Source organism: Lacerta agilis, chromosome 9, assembly GCF_009819535.1.
Source record: "Lacerta agilis isolate rLacAgi1 chromosome 9, rLacAgi1.pri, whole genome shotgun sequence".
Taxonomy (NCBI): Eukaryota; Metazoa; Chordata; class Lepidosauria; order Squamata; family Lacertidae; genus Lacerta; species Lacerta agilis.
In genome coordinates this window covers 5,028,016-5,054,846 of record NC_046320.1, presented here as the reverse complement: position 1 = coordinate 5,054,846, position 26,831 = coordinate 5,028,016, and the positions used below count along the sequence as shown (strand labels likewise).

General features: G+C 42.8%; 1 protein-coding gene across 1 annotated transcript in view; it reads right to left on the bottom strand.

Moving 5' to 3' along the window:
* Positions 1 to 26,831, bottom strand: part of STIM2 (stromal interaction molecule 2) — a 72,561-nt gene that overhangs the window by 17,418 nt on the left and 28,312 nt on the right. The window contains exons 2-3 of the mRNA XM_033160699.1: positions 21,575 to 21,705; positions 10,505 to 10,619 (exon numbers count right to left, since the gene is read on the bottom strand). Coding sequence (XP_033016590.1) covers positions 10,505 to 10,619; positions 21,575 to 21,705 — 246 coding nt within the window. The remainder of the gene's footprint in view (positions 1 to 10,504; positions 10,620 to 21,574; positions 21,706 to 26,831) is intronic.

Genomic DNA, 26,831 nt, shown 5'->3' with positions numbered 1-26,831 from the left:
TTTTAGCCAATTTTGCATGCGCCCCCCCATTGGCTGCGCCCCTGGCGGGGGCCCACCTCACCACCCCCTAGCTACAGCCCTGCTTAGGCTAATAACCGAGATCAGGTTACATTGTCTGGCAAAGACAAAGGATGAGAGGCACAGCTGAATTTCCTGGAGGAGAGAATTCCAGAACTGGGCTGCGGCCACAGAAAAGACTCTTACATGTCCTGTCCAACTAAGCATCAATGCAGAGAAGAGGCATTCCTTCAGGTATCCCAGACTGAAGTAATTTAGGGCACTACTATAAGCAACAATTAACACTTTGGTTACAGGTGGGTAGCCGTGTTGGTCTGCCATAGTCGAAACAAAATAGAAAATTCTTTCCAGTAGCACCTTAGAGACCAACTGAGTTTGTTCTTGGTATGAGCTTTCGTGTGCATGGTATCTGAAGAAATGTGCATGCACACGAAAGCTCATACCAAGACAAACTCAGTTGGTCTCTAAGCCTGTTCAATGCCTGTGGTACTTCTGAATCTTCCTAACTGCAGTCTTTTCCCCTCTGGACTAATGCCTGCTTACCTCCAAACTGTTCCTTCTAGACACTTTACTAACCTGTGTGACTGGTTTTGTTTTAGACTTCAGTTTAGCAATACAGTAGTACCCCTGGTTACGTACTTAATTCGTTCCGGAGGTCCGTTCTTAACCTGAAACTGTTCTTAACCTGAAGCACCACTTTAGCTAATGGGACCTCCTGCTGCCGCTGCGCTGCCAGAGTACAATTTCTGTTCTTATCCTGAAGCAAAGTTCTTAACCTAAAATGTTATTTCTGGGTTAGCGGAGTATGTAACCTGAAGCGTATGTAACCCGAGGTACCACTGTACATAGTTCGTGAACTGCTTTTAAATTTGACTTATTATTATTGTTGTTGTTATTATTGTTATTATTATTATTTAGCTCCTGCAGGCTGGCAACTCCTGATTTAGATAAACTCCAAGTCTTGTTGCTTTCACTGCTAGAATTCTGGGGAAAGTAAGGGTGCATGGAGTTCAAAGAAAATCCACTACGAATTAAAAGCGTAAGTAGTGGCAGGCAACTTGGAGAAAGTCACAAAATGTCACAAAACAGGAGCTCATTATTTAGCTTAACACTGAGGTTCTATTCACCGCAAAATTAATTTCCTGTGGAATCTGGTGGGAGATTTTGCAAGGATTAACATGTTGCTGTTGTTGAGATGCTAATCCCACTACGGCTCATTTCCAGAACTTGCTTTACCAAAGTCAGAGAGTTGTCAGTGGGAACACACACACACACACACACACACACACACCTTCCTATAGAAAGCCCCAAACTGTATGCTTCCAGAGAAGATTTGGAACATGTGGCCTACCTAAATGACAGCAAAGACAATCCCTCATCATAACACATATCAGATAAAAAAATATATAAAAGACCTAAAGCTTCAAAGCAAAACACAGCTTGCCTTAAGCACAAACCGTGCCAAAGCAATGAAGCACACTATCACATCTTGGTTATTTTGGACAGTTCTTCCCTGCAAGCTAGCATTGCAACAAACATACTACCGTATTTTCCGGCGTATAAGACGACTGGGGGTATAAGACGACCCCCAACTTTTCCAGTTAAAATATAGAGTTTGAGATATACTCGACCACAGATTCTCCACCCGGCGTATAAGACGACCCCCGACTTTTGAGAAGATTTTCCTGGATTGAAAAGTAGTCTTATACGCCAGAATATACAGTACTAATCAGCAACAAAGTAGATAACATTTTTTCAAGCTGCCCCTCCTTCCTGGGAATAAGATTTCTGCCAGTTGGGGATCATGCACCAAATGTGATCACAGACTTTTGCCATGCTTGCTCAAAGGAGCAGAAATGTAACCTCTTATGTAAAGTATCTTATTTGTGTGTGTAAAGCATATTGTTAGAGAGTTACACTCCTGACCAGGGAGATTCAGATAACCAAAGTTTTATTATTCAAAACATTATCATCAACACAGCAGAGGTCTTGACAGACTACAGTGGTACCCTGGGTTACGTACTTGATTCGTTCCGGGTTATAGTACGTAACCCGAAAAGAATGTAATCCGAACAATTTATCCTGGAAAAAAACGCGAAAACACTCTGCGCATGCGCAAATCGCACGCGCATCGGGTTGCGCTTCCATGTTAGTGGAGTTCGTAACCCGAAAAGTACACAACCCGAAGCGTACGTAACCCGAGATACCACTGTACTACATTCACTCAAAGTTCTAATACACAGTGGTTTGCTGTTGTTTTAAAGGGGGGGGGGACGGTGCTGGCAATCACCATGAAGTTGTTAAAAGTAAGTAACACACTTTTAACATTTGGAAAAAAGGTGCTGGTACTGCATACCCTTGAGTACCCCAGAAAAAGCACTGCTAATATAGTATAACTTCCCCAGTTCCTCACTCTCCCCCTCCTTTTCCAGAGTGCCACTTGGTTTCTTTTAAAGAGGCTCTAACACATACTAATAATCAGCAACAATAACATTTATGTTAGGCTAATTACATTTCACATGAAGCAGGCTTTTATTTAATTAAAAAAATCCCTTATAATACAGTATCATTGTCTCCCTCTAGTATCACTTTGCTCCACTTTTCTAAGTTTGCAGTTTATACCTGAAACTTCACATCTAAAGCAATTCCAAGAACCCCAGATTTACTGTGAAACTCAAAATAGGAGAGAAACTCAAAATAGGAACAGCAAGCTTAAGACCTCTCCCCCCCTCCCCCCAATTTAATAGCTGTGTGCTGAAAAGCAATCACAGTTACGAGCTATACTGAATAAATAACAGCTATTTACAGTTAGCAGTAATTTAAGAGAACCTTAAATTTGCCTTGGGCAATTCTCCTTTCAGCATTAGTAAAGGGGCCAAGTTGTCCATCTCTGCTCAAACTGATGCCAAGAAGTTACATAATGAAACAACAGTGACGTTTACTCTAAACTCACATTCAACCAACAATTTAACATTACAAGCATGCACTTCCAAGAAAGGGGATCTGGAACTCCTGCATTGGTTTATTTGAAAAGGAATTTGAGGTTACATATTGCATCCCCAGTAGTGCTTGGCTTGCATTCATTCCCACTGTCTAGCTAGCTATTCAAACCCCGTGGCTGCCAATAATGAAGAATGTGCAATGCAACCATAACATTTCTAGATGGTATGCAACTTGTTCCCAGTTGCTGCAAGAACATCTGCTGTGCACAGTGCCTTAGAAACATTATTTGAAGATGGTCACATGCTACCCACGCCCCATTTGTGTTGGTCTGTTTCTCCGCTATTAGTGCTGTTCTTTGCACATATGCCATTTTCAACTGAATGAATTACTGTGCTGTAAGGCTAACTCCCAAGTCATGCAGATTAACCAGTCGATAGCAGAGCATTTTCTCACTACCTGAGGCACCCTGACAACTTGTAAAAAGGTAAAGGTAAAGGACCCCTGGACGGTTAAGTCCAGTCAAAGGCGACTATGGGGTTGTGGCACTCATCTCGATTTCAGGCCGAGGGAGCCAGCGTTTGTCCACATACAGCTTTCCGGATCGTGTGGCCAGCATGACTAAACCACTTCTGGCACAACGGAACACTGTGACGGAAAAAAGAGCGCACGGAAATGCCGTTTACCTTCCTGCCGCAGCGGTACTTATTTATCTACTTGCACTGGCATGCTTTCAAACTGCTAGGTTGGCAGCAGCTGGGACAGAGCTTCCGAACGGCAAGCCCAAGAGGCTCAGTGGTTAGTCCTCATTCCTTTCTGGATGAGACGCTAGAATTTGTTCTGCTTCAGATTTGAGCAATTTGCTCCTATCCTGCTTTTTGTGTTGTAACACAAAGTAGTACAGATGAGCATTATGGCTTTGATCAAGGACAAGAAAGCAAGAGTATTCACTCTGAATGCCGCCACCCCACCCCACCCCACCCCACCCCATGCGCGCGCACAGCAACAGGAGTTATCACGGGCTTTGTATGTTAGCATCAATATTTATGACCGGAGTGGGGAATCTTTCTGAGTGAAAAGGGTCACAATCCCTACTGGGCAGCTTTCTATGGGTCACATGCCAGTGGTGAGTGGGACCAGAGACAAAAGTGGGCAGATGTGACTCATGTTTGTACACTAGGCTACATTGCAGCCATGAAAAATACCAGACATTTCTACACATCTCTTCCTCTTCCACCCAAGCAAGCAAGAAGCATTATCACACTTCAGGAGCATATTTCAGCCTGGAAAAAGCATGCAAGGAGGGCATGGAAGAGTGACCTGGGGAGAATTCTGAGAGCCAAATATAGAGGGTTGGAACCTTGGCCCGAGGTTCCCCACTTTTGACATGCAAACACCAACAGTAATAGTTTCAAGCAAAAAGCATTTTGAACCATTTTATCATTTGGGGTATTAAGAGGGGAGGGGATTTATGCATATGCGTATAAATGAAACATAGTAGCACATGTAAAAAAAATGTACCTGTTTTAAAGAAAGGAGAAGGACATTAATTTATGAACACACATTTTGCAAGATGTGGCAATCAAAGCTATGGGTGGAACTCAATTCAGTGCTAAGGAAATTGTTCTGCCAGCTCAAGCATTTTTGTTTGTCCAACTGATCTCCCCTCTCCTCTGTCCACTTGATGTTCTCCCGACCCACCAGAGAGGACTTGGCGGGGGGTGGGGGGAGCACCACCGCCCTAGTGAGAGACCTTGTGCTGGCTTCCACTAACAGAACAGGTTAGTTGAATCTTGCCGTGTATTTCTTTTGTTTTGTCCCCTTTTATAGTTTTATTTTATTTTTATTAAAGAATAAAACAGAACTTACAAATGAGGGAAAATGACAGATATTAACAATAAAAAACATATTTATTCAATACAAGGAGCTTTCGATGATAAAGTTAAAAATCAGGAGCTAAAGATTTATGAATGGGGTGTAAAAACACAGTAAAAGGGGTTAGTTAAATCTGGCCCTATATTTCTAGTTCATTTGATGGTGTGTAGGCAGCCTGTTTCATTGTAAAGTCTGCAGGAAAAAATGCAACCTCAAATTACCATTCTGCTACATAGCTCAGCAGATATTGGACAAGTCTCCTTCAGCCTAACTCAAGAGTTGTTGCACTGCTAAAATGCTGGGAAGAAAATCAGGAAGATGCCAGCAACAGGGGAAAGGAAGGAGGGGTACACCCAGGCGCACAATAATTTTTCATTTTTAACTGAGCCCAACACATTCTGAACAAAGTTCTTCCTCGGGGACACTTTTGAACAATAGATTTCAGCCTGACACCTGTACACTGCAGCAACTTGTTTTTTCCTTGGGCATCTGGAGATCATCCTTTCTTTATGTTTCTTGTGCAAAAGACAGGACGCAAATATAGCACATAAAACACAGCTGGAATTATAGAAGAATGACCAGAACAGCTAAATACTTTAACAATCTCATCTTCTCACAGATAAACAGCTTTCGATACCATCGACCATGGTATCCTTCTGGGGGGGGGGGCTGTCTGAACTAGGAGCGGGTGGCACTGCTTTGTGGTGTTTCCAGTCCTACTTGGATGGTTGTTCGCAGAGGGTGTTGTTTGGGGACTGCTTTTCAGCCCCGTGGAGCCTTCAATGTGAGGTCTGCAGGGCTCGATACTATCCCCTATGTTGGTCAACATCTACATGAAAGTGCTGGGTGGTTTGGAGTAAGTTGTCAGCAGTATGCTGACGATACCCAGCTCTACTTCTTCTTTACATCTGCAGGTGAGGCAGTGGAAGTGCTGGACCAGTGTCTTGCCTCAATAATGGACTGGATGAGAGCCAACAAACTGAAACTCAATCCAGATAAGACTGGATGGGTGGGAGATCGCCTGCTCTTGATAGGGTTACGCTTCCTCTAAAGGAGCAGGTTCATAGTTTGGGGGTACTCCTGGATCCTTTCGTGTCACCTGAGGCTCAGGTGGCCTCGGTGGCCCAGTGCGCCTTCCATCAGCTTCAGCTGGTGGCTCAGCTACGCCCCTATCTGGACAGGATAAGCCTAGCTACTGTTGTCTATGCTCTGATAACCTCAAGGTTAGATTACTGCAATGCGTTATATGTAGGGCTGCCTCTGAAGCAGTTCAGAAACTTCAGCTAATGCAGAATTCAGAGCCCAGGTTGCTCACTGGAGCAAAACAGTCTGAGCACATTACACTGATCCTGGTTGACTGCACTGGCTACTTTAACTACCCTGTTTCTCCTAAAATAAGACATAGCCATAAAATAAGCCATAGCAGGATTTCTATGCATTTGCGAAATATAAGCCGTTCCCCAAAAATAAGCCATACCCCGAAAATAAGCCATAGTGACGTGGTACCTCCCATTAAAACAGCCTGGAGAGGTGTGGCTATGCAGCGTACCGATGCAACACGGTTAAAATAAGACATCCCCTGAAAATAAGCCATACTGTGTTTTGTTGAGCGAAAAAAAATATAAGACGGTGTCTTATTTTAGGAGAAACACGGTAGGTCTTTGGTTGATTGACATCCTATGTCCAAAAAAATTTAAATGTGTTAATGGGTTGTTTTTGTTTTGATTGTGTATTTTGTGGTTTTATATTCTGATTTTATCCTGTGAACTGTCCTGAGACCTACGGGTATAGGGCAGTATATAAATGTAAATAATAATCATCATCAACTTATGAACAATCTGCAATGGAATGGTCTCACAATTTCATTTTTTTTTAAAGAATCTTAAATTGATGCCTTGGCATAACCTAATCAAAGAACAGACACCTCATGATGCAGTATTTCTGGGTAGGGCTTACTTTGGTGCTTAATCGGCCATGATCAGTACTATTTATGGCCTGTGACTCTGACATACAAATACCTTTCAAGCAAGCTCAAGGAAGTTTATGTTATTGACACCATCCTTTACACAAGCATCTTAAATCCATTTAATTCCATGCCAATAACTTGCTTAACCTGCAGCAGTTAACCAAATGGTTGGGAAAGCAAAGCAAGCCACAATTTTAATTAGAACAAAATACCAAATTAAAGTTGCCATTAAGGACAAACATACATTACAGGGCAAAGAGAGTTAAAAACTATGTTCTCTTTTCCACCATCCTATTTTTGCATGGCCTAAAGCAAAATGCAGACCTGTTTCACAAACTAGAATATTGAATTTATGCAAATATAGCTGTCCAATTAGATTCATAATAGAAGGCTGACATGCTTTTAGCACTCCAGGGGAACTTGTTTACAGCTCCAGTTTGCAGATTAATACCTGAAAGTTAAACCAGAGGTTAATTAAGTCCATCTGGTTGCAAATGACTTTGGAATGTTCATGGAACAAGAAGATCTCATTCAGAAAACCAAAGTAAATAAAGTAAAATAATAAGCAATAAAACTGTTTGTTTACAATGTGGTAGACATGTACTATGCATCATATTCATGGTACACCAATTACAATAATTTCTACAATTTACCATGGATTATCTAGTGGGGGACTTGTGTGAGGCAAAACCTAATGATTAGTCTCAGGGGGAAAATATTCAAACAAGCAAGAAAAGTTTTATTAAACAAAAAAAAGTTTATGAAACAAAGTCAGTCAGAGAATGCATTCTTTCAGGTAGAAGACTTGAGGAAATGGAACAACACCAACTTCACCCTCTCAGACAAAATGGTTATGACCAAAATGCTCACCCTCCCAAAATTAACCTATCTATTCAAAACTCTTCCAATCTGGATTCCCCCAACCCAAATGGCAGAAAAAATTACATTCATTTATCACACAAAAATCCAAGAATAAACCCCAAATATCTACACCTCCTCTCCTCAGTAGGAGGGTGGGAAATCCCCAACATAGACCCCGGGTTACATACCCCCCCGTGTTGCGGATGTTCGAGTTGCGAACGCCCGCAACCCGGAAGTGTTTCCAGAGCGCGCGCAACCCCCGGATGCGCAGAAGTGCTAAATTCGCGCTTCTTCTGGTTTTTGTGTGTGTGCGCGCGCGTGTGTTCGTGATACACACGCCCGCGTTACATACCGCGACCCGGAACGGATCGCTTACGTAACCTGGGGTATCACCTACATTGTCAACCAAGTGCGCCACATAATCCCATACATTTTAGAAGACTAGACAAAACATTGGGCACACCTGGAGAGAGACATCATCAAAAATACCTCCACCACAGCATACCCATTCTTCCCAAACAACCTAAGGAAAATCCCCACAACACTAAACAGGTTCACATAGACCATGCTTAAAGCATGGAAGGAAGAAGCAGGTAAACTGTCCCCAATTCCATCTCCACTAATTCCCCTGACTCACCACCCATTATTCCACAATGCAGCACAAAACTCCCAGACCTGGCAACCCAAAGGCTTATACCGCATAGCAGACCTCTACAAAATTAACAAGCCCACATCAACACAAGAAATACAAGACAAAATAGGGGACACCAAATGCCCTGGCTAAGACACCACCAATTACATGCCTTCTTAAACAATCCAGTAGTAAAATCAGCAGCAACTAGGCCTTTGACAATCTTCAAAAACCTCCTCCTAACAACAAAGGGACACTGCATGGGGATGGTATCCACAATATTCAAAATATTGCTCCAAAATCCCACAAACCACCCTTAATGTAATCAAAAAACAATGGGAGGATGACATAGGCTATGAGATTAACCCCACCCAATGGACTAGAATGTGGTCTAAACTTCCCTTTAAATCCATCTCAGATAAAAGAAAAGAACTCACTCTGAAACACATTTACACCATGGAAACTAGCACTGATACACCCAGGAGCCTCACCAAAATGCTAGAGTGGCTGTATCTCCACAGGCACATATCTCCACATGTGGTGGGAATGTCCCAAAATCCAACTCTTCTGAACACCAGCCATACAAGAAATATGCAAAATAACTAAGCAAGTATTAGAAGTCACCGCACAACTGGCCCTACTGAACATCTTCCAAGAGAAGAATGGCCACTCACATCACAACGAGCTCATAACCCACCTACTCTCAGCAGCCAGAAGCATCATAGCCAGACACTGGAGAGACCTGTCAGGAGTACGGTAAGCATGGACCAATGGTATCAAATAGTATGGGAAACATCCTTAATAGAAAAACCAACCAATAAACTGAAACTGACATGGGGACAAATAGAAGAAGACACCTTTATCGCATACATAGTCCAACAAGATAACAAGAAGAATCTGTTCACAGCTACAAATCAATCTGGCTAACCTGATCCAAATATGCACACACACACACACACACACACGAACAAATCTCACTACAGCCAACCAAAGACAGCCAACCACTCCCTATGCCACCTCCACCCTCTCTCACCACCAAGGAAATATAGCAAGAGAACCCATACAAGTGATGCTAACACAAAACCCCACACATACACTAAGAAGAATAGAAGCATTACTACCCTACCCCACTCACCATTCCCCCACCCCCTCTTTTCTTCCCAAGCTAATATTGCATGCAACACTAATGTTTCACAACAAATGAAACTGATCTGTAGAAAACACAACTTGAAAAAAGACAATGCATGTATTTATATATTTTTTAATAAAAATACATAAACAAACAAGCAGCAATATAGGGAATGACCAATTGATGCAAAAAACGCACACACGCACATGGCGCCGAACCGGTAAACCCTAAAACGTCACTAAAGGGGCGAAACAGGGGAGGGGCAGAATGCTTTACACGGGGTCTGGAACGTAACCCTCATGCAAAACGAGGATTGCCTGTAAGAAAAACTTCCTTAACTAAGGGAACTGGTAAAAGCATAAGAGGGGTCTGATGCTCAAAGACTCTAAATAAATAAATAAAATAAATATGCAAAACCATCCTTACAACAAAAACCCAAAGCAACAAAAATAATACATAGCAAAATGTACTACACAATGTGCTAAATCTTTACACGAATTTCTGCAAGCAGGCACACAACAAACCACAACTCTTAACATCACCACCTTTCAAGCAATAGAGCAGAAAGTTGTTGATAAGAGCTGATATAGCATAATGACTAAGAATGAACTGTGAACCAAAGTGTTCCATGACTGAAATCTAACATCACTTGTGATCTCATTATGTATGAAGATTTCGCTTAGCCTTTCATCTGCTATACGGGAACAGCAACACTGTCGTACCTTGCACAGTTGTAAGGATTCCCAAAGAGCTTTACACATTATAACCTGCTATATAAATGCTATCTGTTGTTTTTTTGTTTTTTTATTGCTCCACAGACCACATTGACTCAGCTCCTTGTTAGCTCTGGCTTGCCTCTCCAAAACCAGACCTTTCTGTAACCTCCTGCTGACTTCAAATTGGCTAGAATACCCTGCTATGACAAGCTGCCAACTACTGAGCTCATGACCTTTGCCTGCAGGTCCCTTCTCCCCACGGCCTCCAGTCCTAGGTCAAGACAGTAATTAAATATGGTCTGTTGTGTTCACTAATGAGAGCAGTAAAGATTGCAGAAAAGGGACCAGTACAGCTTTCAGTATCTTACCTTCAGATGTTTTCCAGCGTTTCCACAGATCTTCAACGGTGATGTGTTTGTCTTCCCGGTGTAGATGGTTGTGCTTATTGGAAGCGTCTTTATATTTCATATCTTCTCTGATAAACTGGAAAAGAAAGAAAGTTAGGTCAGAGAGGTCTTGTAGCTAAGACACTAACAGTGGTGGGTTACAAACCCCCAATTTTTTTCTGGTCTTTGACTGTAATAAAGATATTTGTATTTGTATAAACCCCCAAATTGGTGGTACTTAAAAAGATCCACTCGGTACTTCATCACCAATTTCCCCTTACTTCCATTCACAATTCTCAATCCTTCATTTGTCATTAGATGCTCATTGTAATTCAGAGAACACAATGGTTTCAGTACAGTTTCAATACAGTTCAGGCAGAATATTCACATCTGTGCTCCTGAAAAATGTGGAGTGATTTGCACTGCACTAGCACTGTAATAAAATCTAACCCTTTCCTCATTGCTTTGTGGTCATACCTTTATGGTCTCACACAGGTTCAACCTTTGATTAGAACTGTTGCTTCAACCAAATTATTATACTGCTTATCCTAGTATTTTTGTCACTTGGTATTTCAAGTTACAGCCATACCTCGTGTTGCGTACGCCCCGTGTTGCGTACATTCGAGTTACAGACCTCCACAACCTGGAAGCGCTCCATGGAGTGTGTGCAACACGCAGGTGCGCAGAAGCATTCTGCGCACATCGCACATGCGCAGAAGCGCAAAAACCCACGAACTTCCGGGTTTTTTCCTCTCTTTTTTTGTTCGTTCATGTTACGTACGCCTGGGTTACGTGGCGTGACCCGGAACGGATCGCGTACGTAACACAGGGTACCACTGTACTTTTAAATGCTGGTTTTCATTACCCAACTGATGCATGCTAGAGTTTCAAACTGAAAATGAAAAGTGCCTCCCATATGAATGCTTCTTATTCTAAGAACTGCCCTGAGACCTCCAGGTATAGGGTGGTATATAAATTCATTAAACAAACAAACAAACAAAGCAAGCAATGGACTAGATTATGTTTATGTAATCCTTTAAACTGGCCTTTTTTGCTTTGGTACTGGACTCAATTCATCATCATGTGTGTGCAAGCACAGCACAGCAAGTTATTGACAGCACAAATCTGAAACCAGAGAGGGACCTAGAAGGATGTGGGCTGACCCTGAGAGTGGGAGGGAGGCTGCATTAACAACATTGATCCCCCAACCCCTTGTGGAAGCTGTGCTGCTCTCCTTTGCCTCTGAAAGGAGGATGCAACTCTCCCTGGCACAGGGGAGAAGGAGCTGTTATTTCACCCTAGGGCTCCTTCGTGGTGGATCTGGGATCTAGTGGACTGCCTTTAGAAGTGTGGGAAACTGCTGGGGTCCAGCACTGTCAGAGGAATACATTTAGAAGGGCTTGCTACTTTGGCAGGCCACTTTGGCAAACAGAGAGGCTGCAAGGAAAGGCTGCTGCAGCAGCAGCATTTGAGACACTGAAGGAAAGGTCTTTGGCTGCATAAAAGAAGAGAGTTTGAAACCTGTTTAAGTAAACACATAAAACCTGTCAGGGATGTGGAGACTGCCTAAAACAATGGATTACAGTTCCGTTGAAACCGGAAGCATTAAGTAAAGCTTACCAATAGAGATTGTGATGTAGATATGGCCATTTAACTCTTTAAGTAGCCTTGACCTTGATAGAAACAAGATTACTATTTGACAGCTTATTCGGGAATCATATTTGACATTACTCCTTGCAAGTATTACTCCTGTGCAACCTAACTTCTGTTTTTCCCCAGGCCAAAACTGTACAGTGTACACCGATAAAATTGTCACTAAACACAAGAATTGTCACATTGAATCAATTAAACTAAACATATATAAATGAACTTGAGAGACTGTTTAAGCATTTTGGGCATGAACTTACTTAAAACACATTGGACTGACTTAAATTGAAAGAAACATTAGTAGTGACCAGATTTGGCAAAGAAACAGACCACCTTGATTTCTTATATTTTAAAGAACTAGATGAATATCCTCTATGAGTTATTTGATTTAAATATATTGATAGTATTCATTATACTCTGTCAAATGAACTGAATTTAAAAAGACATATATGATTTCAGCTAAGAATGAATGAATATAACCTTATATAGAAGTGTAAGGTAAAGATAAAGGGTAAAGGACCCCTGGATGGTTAAGTCCAGTCAAAGGAGACTATGGGGTTGTGGCGCTCATCTCGCTTTTAGGCCGAGGGAGCCAACGTTTGTCCACAGACAGCTTTCTGGGTCATTTGGCCTGCATGACTAAACCGCTTTTGGCGCAACGGGACACTGTGACAGAAACCAGAGCGCACAGAAACGCTGTTTACCTTCCCGCCCCAGCAGTACCTATTTATCTACTTGCACTGGCGTACTTTCAAACTGCTAGGTTGGCAGGAGCTGGGACAGAACAACAGGAGCTCACTCCATCATGGGGATTCAAACTGTGGCGGAATAAGGCCTGGTTCATCATGGGTTAACCTATCACTCCCATGTTAGGTAGGTGTTCCCTGGGAGGCGGAGCTACTTGGCATTCTAAAAGGAGGGGGAACAACCTGGAAAGGCAGTTGGGGGTTTGGCAGTTGGGTGTGGAGGTTTAGAAAGAGAAACTGCGAGGTTAGGCTTTGGGGAATGGGAGGAAAGGTCATTACCATTGCTAACAGGATGCAGGAAAGATTATAACTGAGCTGAATTATATAAGAAGATTTGTACCAGTAATAACTCAAGACATCCATGTTTTCAAGTTACCTTAATAAAGTTAAAAGTGCTTAAACGTTCACTGACTGTGGCAGTGTGTCAGTGCCTCAAGAGGTGTGGCTGAGGGGAAAAGCACTAAGGGTTTCCTGTGATAGAGGGAACGGGTGGCTTATTTTCCTGGCATACAGAGGACTGGGCAGGGAAGCCAAAGGTGCCACGCAGTTGCCAAAAAGGGAAGGCAAGCTGCAGTAGTTTGGGAACCCAGGGCGGGAGATCCCAAAGGTGGCAAGAGTTGTTTCGAACGTAAAGCACTGAGGTACCCCAGAGACAACTCCCGTATAACCACTGAAGGATTCATCGTAGTTGTCAGCCAAACCTAGGGAGTGTCTCTGTTGGGGAAGCATCGAAAGGGGAGGGAATAGGATCCCTCACACAAACCACCAACTTTCTGATCGGCAAGCCCAAGAGCCTCAGTGATTTAGACCACAGCGCCACCCACGTCCTTTTAGAAGTGTATTGGGTATTAGGGGAGAGGGTAGTACCTCTGGTGGGGAACACATCATGCTCCTTCTGGGGTAGTCTGTCCACCTTTGGTCCCCACCATGCACTAAACTCTCACCTGTGGCTCCTAGAAACTGTCAGCATATCACAGCAGCCACGCCCTGGGAAATTGCTTTGATTGCAGCCTCGGCAGGCCCCGCTGAGCCCATCAGGAGGCGTGCAGGGTCCCATCGGGCCTCATCCCACCGTGTGACATCATAAATGCTGCACACGTGATGTCACGCAACACTGCACACGTGATGTCACATGCACACACATCCCCCCCCCCATGTTGAATGGAACCCGGCACACCTTAGCATGGGAAACATTATATTCTTCCTGTCTCTAGTATTTTTTATTGGAACCTCTGAAGAAATAAATATTTATAATGAGGCTTGCATTCTTCTAAAATCTAAAGTTGCCAGTAAGTCTCACAAGAACAAGAATAGACTTGCAAAGTATGTATCAATTTTAGCAGTGCAGCTAATGTGCTCCAAATATTTAGTTTTTTTTCATCTCCAGCTTCTGAACAAGCAACGTACATGCTGCCATTATTATTGTACAGTATAATCATTTTCTAACTGAATTTTTAAAGTCAGGAATACAAAGCAAGTTTTTAAAAATGCTGAAAAACTTGAACCCCAAGTTACACCAGAAAATCCTGGAGATCCAAATCACATCACTTTCAAACCTGATTTGGTACTTTAGCAAGATTCAACTCTTTGGAAGTGGAAAACCAGTAATAGGAACAGGTTGAAATCTCCCTGTTATTTAAAAAAACAACTATCTGCAGAGAGCTTTTTAAAAAAATGGGAATGTTTAAAAGGCTAATTCTCCCATCCATGGTCTAAAATGGTAGAGTCCCCCTACCACTTCACTCTGCTCATAGGTAGAGCCAGCCAAAAATTCAATTTTTTTCCCCCAATGAACATCAATGAAGTAAGTTTAGAAACTTATGTATATTATAGTAGCAAGGAAAAATACCGATAGCTTCCCTTTTTCTACATGCCCAGACTGGTAGCAAAGATCAGACACACTCTAGTTTTAAAGATGTAATGGGGAAAGAACCTGGTCTTTGCTACCAATTTGGACGGTGTTAAGACTACAACCTCCATAACTGAGCCGGTGGAAATAGTCTCCGATGTGATGTTGAGCAGCCTTTCACAGTAAGTGTGGGGGAAATATCCAAATGCTTTTGCTCTGTATTAGGAAACACAATGAAAGCAGCCAAACATTCACAATACTCACAGTCATTCAACCACAAAAAAAGGATTGGGGAAGTTGGGTCTTCTGAAAACAAGGCTCATCACTTCTAGCATAAACAACCATCAAGGACACTTCCTTTTACGTAAAATGTTCTTACTTTCATTTGGCAAGCCTGGTCTTGTTCTAGCAAGTAGTCTTTGTGAAAAGAAAAGAAATGGTATCCTCAAAAGCCCCCAAATTCAAAATGCAAAGCAAAGTGTTCAATGCTGCTTGGAAATATTTGGGACCACACTCCTAAACTGGAATGTTGACATATTGATACCAACATCTACAAATTCTTACTCTAGCCAATTAAGTTGCTGCAAAATAAAAGCACCATTTGGGACCATAAGTCCCAAGGCATAAAAAAACAGCCTACCTGGCAAGTCAGCAATAAAAGCAACCATTTATTAAAATGGGCTTTCCAAGAGACAAAGAGATAATTTCAATCGTCAGTTAAAACACATCAAGCTGAATGTAGAATGCCTCACAATTGTAACCAGCCTGCAAATGAAGCTTTGCCTCACTTTTTAAATTTTTAAATTCTCAATATTTGTGATATGTAGTTTCTCACTAGCACATTAAGTTGCTTTGGCTTTAAGTCCAGAAACATTTCCAATGGTCCTAGAACGCAATACCAAAGGCAGCCCTTCTTCCTCTCAGGCTACTTTTCTTAGGAGGCTCTAAGAATGGCAAAATGCACAGGGAATTAAATTTTTCCCAAAAAAAAATTCACACTCCACCATACAATCAGTAGTCTCCGAGAAGCTTTTACGTAAGACTAACGGGGCCGCGGGTGGCGCTGTGGGCAGTGGGTTAAACCACAGAGCCTAGGGCTTGCTGATTAGAAGGTTGGCGGTTCGAATCCCCGCAACGGGGTGAGCTCACGTTGCTCAGTCCCAGCTCCTGCCCACCTAGCAGTTCGAAAGCACTTCAAAAGTGCAAGTAGATAAATAGGTACCGCTCCAGCGGAAAGGTAAACGGCGTTTCCGTGCGCTGCTCTGGCTCGCCAGAAGTGGCTTTGTCATGCTGGCCACATGACCCAGAAGCTGTATGCCGGCTCCCTTGGCCAGTAACGCGAGATGAACACCGCAACCCCAGAGTCGGACACGACTGGACCTAATGGTCAGGGGTCCCTTTACCTTTAACACAAGTACAACACAAGTACAAAATAAATCAAACTCCAAACAGCATCAACCTAAACAGTAGCTTCTACAATTCATTAACAGCATAGTTATTTTATGCTGCTCTAAACCTAGAATAACAGAACAATTTTCATCTACTGCCTGAAGGATAACAGAGTGGGTGGCAGGCAAGTTCACACAGATGGGTTTCCTAACATCTCTGATGCAATTTCCTGTTGATATGGCAGGTGGTCCAGGTCAATCTGCATAATGCTTAAGTGATTCAGTCTGCAGAAACAATCACATCTAAATTCCCCTTTCCACTGGACAGAGTTCATTCCGCTTGTTGGCATTCCTAGCATCCATGAAACAATTGGAATGATGGCTTTACTGCAAACGGAAAACTCAGAACAACTGCCTGAACACAAGCTAGAGTTCATTTTAGAGCCTACTCTGTGGAGGTGAATGCACCAAAGAATGCACAAGGACTTCCAGGGGGCTAGTTTTGAAAGCAGGTGCCCTACAGACTCGGGTGCATCAAATAGAATCCTTGACATGCCACCACAAAATTCTTTCCAAAACCCCTTTCTACAGGTAATGCTGCTTGCCTCAGATCCATTTTATTTTAGATGTTTGATGCACTGCAAATACAGGGTGCTACAGGAGTAAATCAGGTTGCATTTGTTTGAAGGATACTATAGCCAAGGTGTTCAAAGAGCTGTAGCCTACAACCCTGAAGTTTGGATCTAGACAACCGCAACCACTGCTGTGTTGCAATTCTCTCCTTCTGGGCCACAGTACTCAGCCATAAGGTAGCAGTACAATTCTAGGCATTTGTAGATGATGCCGATTACATAGACCCATTTCAATCTGGCTTCCAGCTCAGATGTGGCACAGAAACTACCTTGGTCATTCTGTGGGTGGCATGCAAAAGGATAAGGACAGGGGTGTGAATCTGCAGCTGCTTCTCAGTATGAAATACTTCTTTCGAGACCACTTCACTGGAATGAATATGTTCATGTTTACTTTTTTCTGGTGGGTGTATTCAAGAAAGTGGTGCTGAGGAAAGTAGTTCACTGCTATGTGCTCCCCAGGCTTCTAGTCGAGTCCCCATCCTATTGAAAATGTTGATGGAGCTGCTGGGTGAGATTTTTCTGAGATTTGGAGTAAGAGACCATTAGTATGCTATTTCTCCTTTTCATCTGAACAAGGAAAGGCAGTGGAAATGATGAAAAGGTGCCAATAATCAGCAATGCCCTGGTCTAAGAAACTGAGGCTTACTCTAGATCGGGATGCTGTGGACATGACATCTGACCTGTTCTGGATAGAGTTGCATTCACCCTTAAAGATCATGTTGGAAGCCTCAATGTATCTCCAGGATCCTATATGATCTTCTCTAGATGCTCAAATCCAGTGACACGAGCACATTTACCAGCCAGGCGCTTCCTAGACAGATATATGTTTTATAATTTATTCACACTAGATTACTAGTGTGGTAGGGGAGGTTGCCTTTGGAGACTATCTGAAAACCTCTAGCTGCTTCAGAACACAGCAGCTCGATTATTAACTAGAATGTACCAGCCTAAATATCTCATCCGTCTTCCAATCTCATCACTGGCTTCCAATATTACTCCAGGCACAATTAAAGAAGCTTTAATGCTCTAAACAGCTTGGTACAGAGGTAGTCGTGCCTACCCCGTTTTTCAGATCTGCTTCAGGGATTCTCCATCCAGGTGGGCCAGGCTTTAGTGGTTAGAAGGGTAGCCATCAAAAAGGCAACCTTTCCAGTGTTGGACCTTGTCTATGGAATAACTTCACAAGCACAAATATTGTCTTTTGAAGATGACAGGTTAAGGGATATATCCAACTAAGTGCTACTCAGACAAAAAGAGAACTTAATGTCGATTAATATAACAGAAGCATCAAGTTGTAGAGTTGGAACATGAGGGTCATCTAGTCCAACCCCCTGCAATGCAGGAATCTTTTGCTCCCAATGAGGGGCTTGTCAATAGGTCTACTCCGAGTAGGACTAGCATTGGCTATAACCCTAAAACTTCATTTTAAATATTTACAATTTTCTGTTTTTATTATTAATAATTAATAAACACAATTTAAGTGGCATACACAGATTAAAATCAAGACATTCTGCATCTGCAGAGAGGTGGAGAGGAAAAAGGGAAAAGCAAACAGGCACCAGTTCCTAAATGTATAATGAAATGTAAATAGTTCACAGAGAGAAACCAACTAGAGCTAGCCTTTCAGCTAAGTCAATGGAATGGGCTCTGCCCATCTCTTTGGCAGGGTTAGCCAGGTTGAATGACTAATATATTTTCAATGCTGTATGGGGTTCTGCTTTGTCAATTTAATTTGTTCTTTTTAGTTGTTTTAGTTGGATGACCGATAGAAAGCTGCTTTGGATTATTATTTTTATCTGCAACCCATGTTCCATGAAAGTAGGAGAAATCTAGCAACATTAAGACACGCTATGAAAGCTGAAAACAATTTTTTAGTATGATTGGAGGACAAAATTCCAACACTCCTATGTAAAGGTAAAGGTAAAGGGACCCCTGACCATTAGGTCCAGTCGTGTCTGACTCTGGGGTTGTGGCGCTCATCTCGCGTTACTGGCCGAGGGAGCCGGCGTACAGCTTCCAGGTCATGTGGCCAGCATGACAAAGCCGCTTCTGGTGAACCAGAGCAGTGCATGGAAACGCCGTTTACCTTCCCGCCAAAGCGGTACCTATTCATCTACTTGCACTTTGTGCTTTTGAACTGCTAGGTTGGCAGGAGCAGGGACCGAGCAACAGGAGCTCACCCTGTCGCGGGGATTCAAACCGCCAACCTTCTGATCAGCAAGCCCTAGGCTCTGTGGTTTAACCCACAGCGCCACCCGCGTCCCACTCCTATGTAGGTTTTGCTAAATGTTTCCAACGGATTTGATATGTAATGACATAGAGCATAACCAGCCCATGGACACCCGCTGCCCGCTTGGGGACCTCTGCCACCTGCTCGGTTGGCTCCTGTACACCGCACTAAACCGGCGCAGAGCAGAGTGGGGACTGCCTTCTGTGATAATGGCCAGCTTCCCATTGGCTGCAGGAAGCTCCTGCAGCCAATGGGAAGCTGCACACACCTCCTCCGCGCCAGAAATAGCGTTTGCGCATGTGTGCGTGTATGCGTGCACACTCCGGCCCACCGTGGCGTCTGCAGGACCGTGAACCGGCCAAAGCCACAAAAACTTTGCCGACCCCTGACACAGAGTTAGGTTTTTTTAAAAAAATCTTAAATAAAAGGTTTAACGCAAAATTGCCTTGAATTGGAGTAGGATTGTCACATGAGCACTACTGCCAGAAAAATCAATTGCTATGTGGCCATTTCCAAGCTCAATTTGAATCAATAAATGTAAGTTAATTGTAATAAGCATTAACTGTTTTTCCTTAATATTCATACATTGAATGCAGCATTGGAATCTGTATATGAACCCGCTTTATAGAGTCAGACTGTTGATTCTTCTTGGGAGACAGATTCCAGAGTCTCAGACATATGTTTCCCCAAACACTTTCTACCAACTATGGGGAAAGTGGGGGGATGCGGAATCACATACATAAGGGACGTCCATTTGTGACTTGTTTTTATTATCCTATAAAAGCTGCTCAAATGCTCAGTAAACACAGTTAGAAGAGCCTGCTGGAACAGATCTTTGCCCCATCTTGTCTGTGGTCACAGTGGCCAACCAGATGCTTAGCAGTTGCAAGCAGGACCTGAACATAATTGGTACAGTGGTTTACGAACTTAATCCTTTCCAGAAGTCCGTTCTTAAACCAAGATGTGCTTTCCCTAATGAGGCCTCCCGCTGCCAGTGCCCCCTTCCACCGTTCGGCTTCCATTTGTAGAGCAAGGTAAAGTTCGCTAACCGGAACACTACTTCCGGTTTTGTGGAGTTCTTATACAAAACAGTTCGTAAACAGGGCTGTTCTTAAACTGAGGTACCACTGTATCTTAAAATAGTCATTTATACTCTGTGGCATGAGTTGAAAACATACAGCATTTAAGTTCACCCCACTTTTTCTAGTCTGCTTTAGCAGAAAGTCTGTCCACAGCATGGGAGAGAGGGAAGGACTCGAAATGCCTCTTCCTTACACCTCCAACCTTGTTATACAAGCTGCCCTAAATCAAGAGGAACAGAAGCAGCTGAGCAATTCACACCTTCTACTGCCTCTCATAGTGACTGCTACACTGGAGGCCAGGACATGCTCAAGACCGAGGAGTAAGGGTCAAGTTCGTACCATCGGCAGCTTTCCTGTACCCTGCCCTACATTCTGTACTCCTAAATCTGCAACTTTGTTTCTGACAGCATTAAAATGAATGTGACCATTTCTCACTTCCCCATCGGGCACAGTGCTATCTCTCTCTCCCCCCCCCCCGAGTTATAGTATCAATTGTGCTTGAAAATGCATGATATTCTCCCTGAATGCTTGTTAACATTCACAATCCCTATCCTATAAAAAGTCCAAGTTTAGATTTCTGTGTTATTTTCTCTGCACTACTGGTTACAACTGAACTTTCCACTTCCCCATCAGGCACAGTGCTATTCTTTTCCAGAGTTACGGTAACAATTGCGCTTGGAAATGCATAAGATTCTCTCCAAATGTTTGCTAACATTCACAATCCCTATGCTATAAAAAGTCCATGTGTTGTTTTCTCTGCACTATTGGTTACAACCGAACTGCCAAACTTTTCACAGCATTGTTTTTAATGCCAAATAGTTATCATCCAAAGTATGGCTAAAATTTGAAAATTTAACATGACTAAATTGTATACATTAATTTGGTGTTTTTAAAGAAAGCATGTTCTTGGCCCGCTAACAAAACTTTTTAATAGACTAGTGATCCTTAAAGAGGCTCATGAATATAGTAAAGTTTCCTATGAAGTGATATGATGCAAAATTGTATATGAAAAAAGCAAACAGCTGTAGCAGGGTAAGAAAAGCAGTGACAGTAATACACTATGGACAGCTGTATCAGCTGAAGACTTGGCACTCCTACTCAAAACTTTTTAAAAGCAGTGCTTTGTCAAAGTAAGCACAGAAAATCCAGAAAGATTCTCTTCCATTTCTATTTCCTTTGTCCTCTGCTTCATTAATAATCCCCATACAGTTTACTAAAAGTAGAATTCGGTAACATTTTCTTATTGCAAAGTAAATCAAAGTTTCAAAGTATCTAGTTTTGCTTACTAAATACAGGTAAATTAGATCATTTCTGGTTCAATTTTTTCCAGAAAAGCCACACCAGTAATGTAAAGCATAAACTCCACAGCTGCAAGGGGTACAACAAAACAGTGGTAAGTTAATTGTTTATGTGCTCCTTTTCATACAAAATTCCATTTTTAAGGAAGTTATTCAGAGTAATATATTTTCTTCACATACCTCGTCACTTTCATCTACTTCAATGCCCCCATCTTTGTCATCATCCATTTGTTTATGAATTGTGCGAAGAGCTTCCAGGCTGTATTTATCTTCCTCAGTGAAACATGGTGGACTCAGTAAATGGCAAGGATCTAAAGGACAAAAATCAGAAACAATTCTTAACCATTTGGGCTTCAAGAGGGAAATGGAGGAAACGAAACGTTATTGACAAGTTTTTAGGAATTATAAATCTCAATTCATAATAGTATCGCCTAAGTTCCATGCTACTGAACTATCATAGACCCAAGTCCGCTTACCCTTTCAGTGTGGTGGCACTGCAGGACAGCAGAGGCTCCACTACCCCAACAAGGAAATCATGACATCAGTGCCCCTTCCTGGTAGGTGGAGGAGCCATAAGCCCCTGCCACCTATCAGGAGCGAGATCCTGGCTTGCATCCTGGTTTGGCGAATGGGGATGCAGGCTTGGACATGGGCTGGGCCAGGATGTGGAGCTGACAAAGCAGGAAGGCTTCCCTCAGGTCTGCTCCCTGGCCATTTAAAACAGCCCTCACCTGGGGTCCTACCTGCTTTCCCTTTGTCGTATTCCCCGCCCGCCTACCCTTGGTTCAAGCTCATAGTCAAGGACTTTGCTGTGGCTACGGTGGTTGCCATTTTATGGGGCCGGGTACGAATTTGTCCACCAGGCAAATTGGCTCCAGCCCGGTGGTTTTGCCTACCTCATAGCAATCATCACAACTGAGTTGGGCATTGGGGTTGGGCATCCTTTGTTTTGGATGGAGGGGAGGTTGTAGTCTCCACCTGCCCCTCCAAATGCTGGGGTATCCCATTAAAGGGATTCGGGGGGGGGGGGGGAGTGGACATGTCCGCATGCCCAGGCAGGGCCAGGGCTGAAGGCACTCCCCCAAACGGTGGTCCCAGTGGGGGTTACCCTATATGATGTAAGTCTTAGGAACCCGCACCTGAATTGACCTATGCATCACTTCTGGTGGGCGGGCCGGAAGTATTTCGATTGCCCCATGCCCAAGCCAAACCTCTTTCATCTGTATTCAATAAAGTTGTGGCCTTTTTCAATCCAAACCAGTCTTAGTGGTCTTTTATTTATATGGGTTAGAGATTGGTGAGCAAGATGCCAGGGCCTGCAATTCACACACTCCTGTATAGCATGGGAAATGCTTCACAACAATGCCACTACAGAGCATACAAGAACATTGGACCACACAGGCAAAATCAGTTAACATAGGTTTTACTCATCAAATCCCTGGCCTCTTCTTCAGCCACATGTTAATCAGTAAGAATGACCCTCATGACTGGCAATTCTCTCTCTCTCTCTCTCACTCACTCACACACACACACACAAGTGTGTGAATAACAACAACAACAATAATAAAGATAGGAAGCTTTAAACAAAACAGAGCGAGCAGTTCTATCCTGTTTCCACTTGCTGTTTTTATTTAATCCACTCCACATGGTTTATTTAAACCAAAGTCTTGTACACTGACGACTAATGGTGAATCATATGTTGTAGATATTATTGCAAATTTATTACGCTATTTTGCGATGTACAAATGACATTCGAAGACTTGGTCTTTTTATTTATACAGTTTATTATTTCTGTGATCCTTGTTTATAAAATCCAATAAAAGGTTACTTTAAAAAAAGAAAAAATAATAAAGAGGGTAACAAACTAAAAGGCAACAAGTACAAAATAACTTATTACTGGGTAGTTAATAGCTTCTCTAACATGCGTGTTTTTCATACAAACATACAATAGCGGGGGTGGGGGTGGAAAAGTCCACACACAATGTGGAATGCAAGAGTGTAGAACAAATTTGCTGGAAACACCCATTACAAGAGACTAGAAGCGGTCCAAGCTTCTTCATCCTATAACACTATGTTTTTGGCAGAACAGATAAGTCGAATCTCCCTGCAAAGAGCTGGGGACAAGAGGAGGTAGAAATGCCAGAAATGCAAATAAAGGAAGCAGAAGCAGCCGTGCAATTAAAGAGGAAGTTGGGCAGCGGTGAGGTGGCAACAGTGGGTCACCAGCAGCTGCCTGACTGTACTACCAGGTGCCACCAGTCCTTCTGAATTTTCTTCCACAAACAGAAATTGTGGACTTCCCAAAGGCATCTGGCTGGCCACTATAAGAACAGAATTTTGGATCCGATAGGCCCTTGGTCTGATCCAGCAGAACTCTTTGTATGTTCTTAAGCCAGCCTGTGCTGTTATGACCTGTCTGAATTCCCTTGCACAACACAAAGCATTCTCCCCCACAAAAGATTCTGCAAAAAACGGGGAAAGGAGAAGTATTTAAGCATTCTGAGTATATTAGTTCTTGGCATCCGACAAGGCCATCAAACTTAAATGTGCTTTCAATTTTATTTTCCTGCAGGAAACATATTGTATACCACAGAGGAAATCTAAGATATTGCTATTAAATGACAGCTTATCCAGAACGGAAGTCCTCTAATTAACTTTTAATTAACGGCATTGGTCACCCTGTATGATGACCTCTGTCAGGGGAGAGACAGGGGAAATGTCTTCATTTTCCTTGACCTCTCAGCGTCTTTCAATACCATCGACCATGATAGCCTTCTGGAGCAGCTGTCAGAGTTATGGGTGGACGGCACAGCTTTGTGGTGGTTCTGGTCCTACTTGGATGGTGACGCTTGGGGTGTGCTCTTCGGCCCTCTGGTGCCCTCAATGTGGGTTCCTAAGGATTCAATTTTATCCCCCATGCTGTTTAACATCAACATGAAACCACTAAGGGGGGCTATCCAGAGTTTTGGAGGAAGTTGTCAGCAATACGCTGATGGCACATGGCCTTACTTCTGCTGGACCATTACTGTCTTTGGCAATGGGCTGGATGAGAGCCAACAAACTGAAGTGCAATCCAAATAAGACTGAGGCACTGTTAGTGGGTGGTTCCCTAGACCACATGGATGGAAGGCTGCCTCCTTTTGATGGGGTTATGCACCCTCTGAAAGAGTGGGTACACAGACTGGGGATACTTCTGGATCCTATGGCATAGACTCCCTAATATGGCATAGACTCCCTAACCACTATCTACTGCAGTGTCTCTGGAGAGATAATTTTCCCAGTCCTTGGGCAAAAATTCTACACTCTAAACTGGTGTCCCTTGGATTATCACCATCTGAACTACTGGGAATGGATTTAGGCCCTGCCAAGAGAGCTGTTAATATAAGGCTAAAGGAGGTTGATCTCCAGCTTAACATTCTGACAGGAGGTGGCACCTGCTCACCAACAAGCCTGGGGTTAGCACCAATAACGAAATTACCATCTTACTTATCTTCTATTTCTGTGGCGGCGCATAGGTATGCCTTTATCAAGGCCAGATTCAATGCCTTTCCTTCTAATGTCATGGGCAACAGACTCTCAAATGGCCAGATCTCATTGCTATGCAACTGTAATAGTGGTTCCGTAGAAACATTACAGCATATACTTTTTTCCTGCCCAGCTTATTCGGCAGCCCGGTCTAGATTTCTGTCCCCACTTCTGATAGGACAGGCTGATAGAACCCAGGAGGCTAAATTAATTCATTTATTGAATGATGAGGAACCGAGTAGATCTCTTACAGTCGCTAGATTTTTGATAAATGTTCTATCCCAGAAAAAGAGAAATGGGTCACTGCATAGTTTCGATACCTTAACTAATACTAAGTATCATTAAGAAGAAATTAAGTTATTAATCAACTCTTAAATTAAGTTTTAGCTGAATCCCTATGCTGTATATGTATTAACTAAATAGAGGTAAAATGTTGTTCTTGATGGGTTGCTAGATTTGATATTGTTTAAATTGCAGTCTTGCTGCCTCGTGCTTTTTTTAATTGTCTTATGTCAAGTTGTTTTAAATTCTATGTTTTGTTCGCTTGTCTGATTTGTTCTTGATATGGGCCAATGGCCGTAATAAATTTTACTTACTTACTTACTTCTGGATCCTTTGCTATTGCTTGAGGCTCAGTGGCCTCAAGAAGCTCTTTCCACAGCAGGTTTTCTAGCTCTCCATTTGTATTTTCCTGCCGGTCACAGTAAAACCTGCTATGGGGGGGGAGAGTTTTTAAAGCCCTCTGCCTCACTTACTGGACTATGGGAGGGTGGTGCAAGGGCCCTGGAGCCTTGCCCATCCTTTACAGAGTTCGGTAAGCAAGGTGCGGGGGGCAATGCCTGTTCCAGACAGGTAGGGATGGTCATGCAGAGGGAAGGTTCTGGATGTTCCTAGTTTTACATGATTTTGTGTTTACACAAAGACCCTCAGAAGCAAACCCTCACATAAGCTGCAAGTTACCAGTACTAAATTTCATATCTCTTCACAAACATACATTTAATTGTCCCATACTCTGAATAATACTTCATCACAACAGAGGCTAAACCTTTGTGAAGGTGCAAAAATGACAATATGCTGCTTTTAATCAGTTTCACTGGGGACATCAGCTGCATCTCTTCTCTGGCTACAGATATCAATTTTCTATTAGCATCCAGTGTTGACAACTACAACATGTTGTAGACGAGGTTGCCTTTGAGAAGTATCCTCATTACTTGTTAAGCAACAAGCAGCTCTGTTCTCGGGTACCTTTAATGGTTCTTAATGGTATTAAAGACATCACCTTGCCGACAAAGGCCCGTATAGTTAAAGCTATGGTTTTCCCAGTAGTAATGTACGGAAGTGAGAGCTGGACCATAAAGAAGGCTGATCACCGAAGAATTGATGCTTTTGAATTATGGTGCTGGAGGAGACCCTTGAGAGTCCCATGGACTGCAAGAAGATCAAACCTATCCATTCTTAAAGAAATCAGCCCTGAGTGCTCACTAGAAGGACAGATCCTGAAGTTGAGGCTCCAGTACTTTGGCCACCTCATGAGAAGAGAAGACTCCCTAGAAAAGACCCTGATGTTGGGAAAGATGGAGGGCACAAGGAGAAGGGGACGACAGAGGATGAGATGGTTGGACAGTGTTCTTGAAACTACTAACATGAGTTTGGCCAAACTGCGAGAGGCAGTGAAGGATAGGCGTGCCTGGCGTGCTCTGGTCCATGGGGTCACGAAGAGTCGGACACGACTGAACAACAACAACAATGGTATTGGAGCCACGGCTATTTATCTGTTGTTTTTATTTTGGTCACAACTTCTGGCTTTATTGGTTTATGTTTACAGGTTTATTTGCTGCTTTTATGGTTATTTGTGTCATTGCCTTTTTTCTTATGTTTTTCTTGTGAACTCCTTAAGACCACTTTGTGAAAG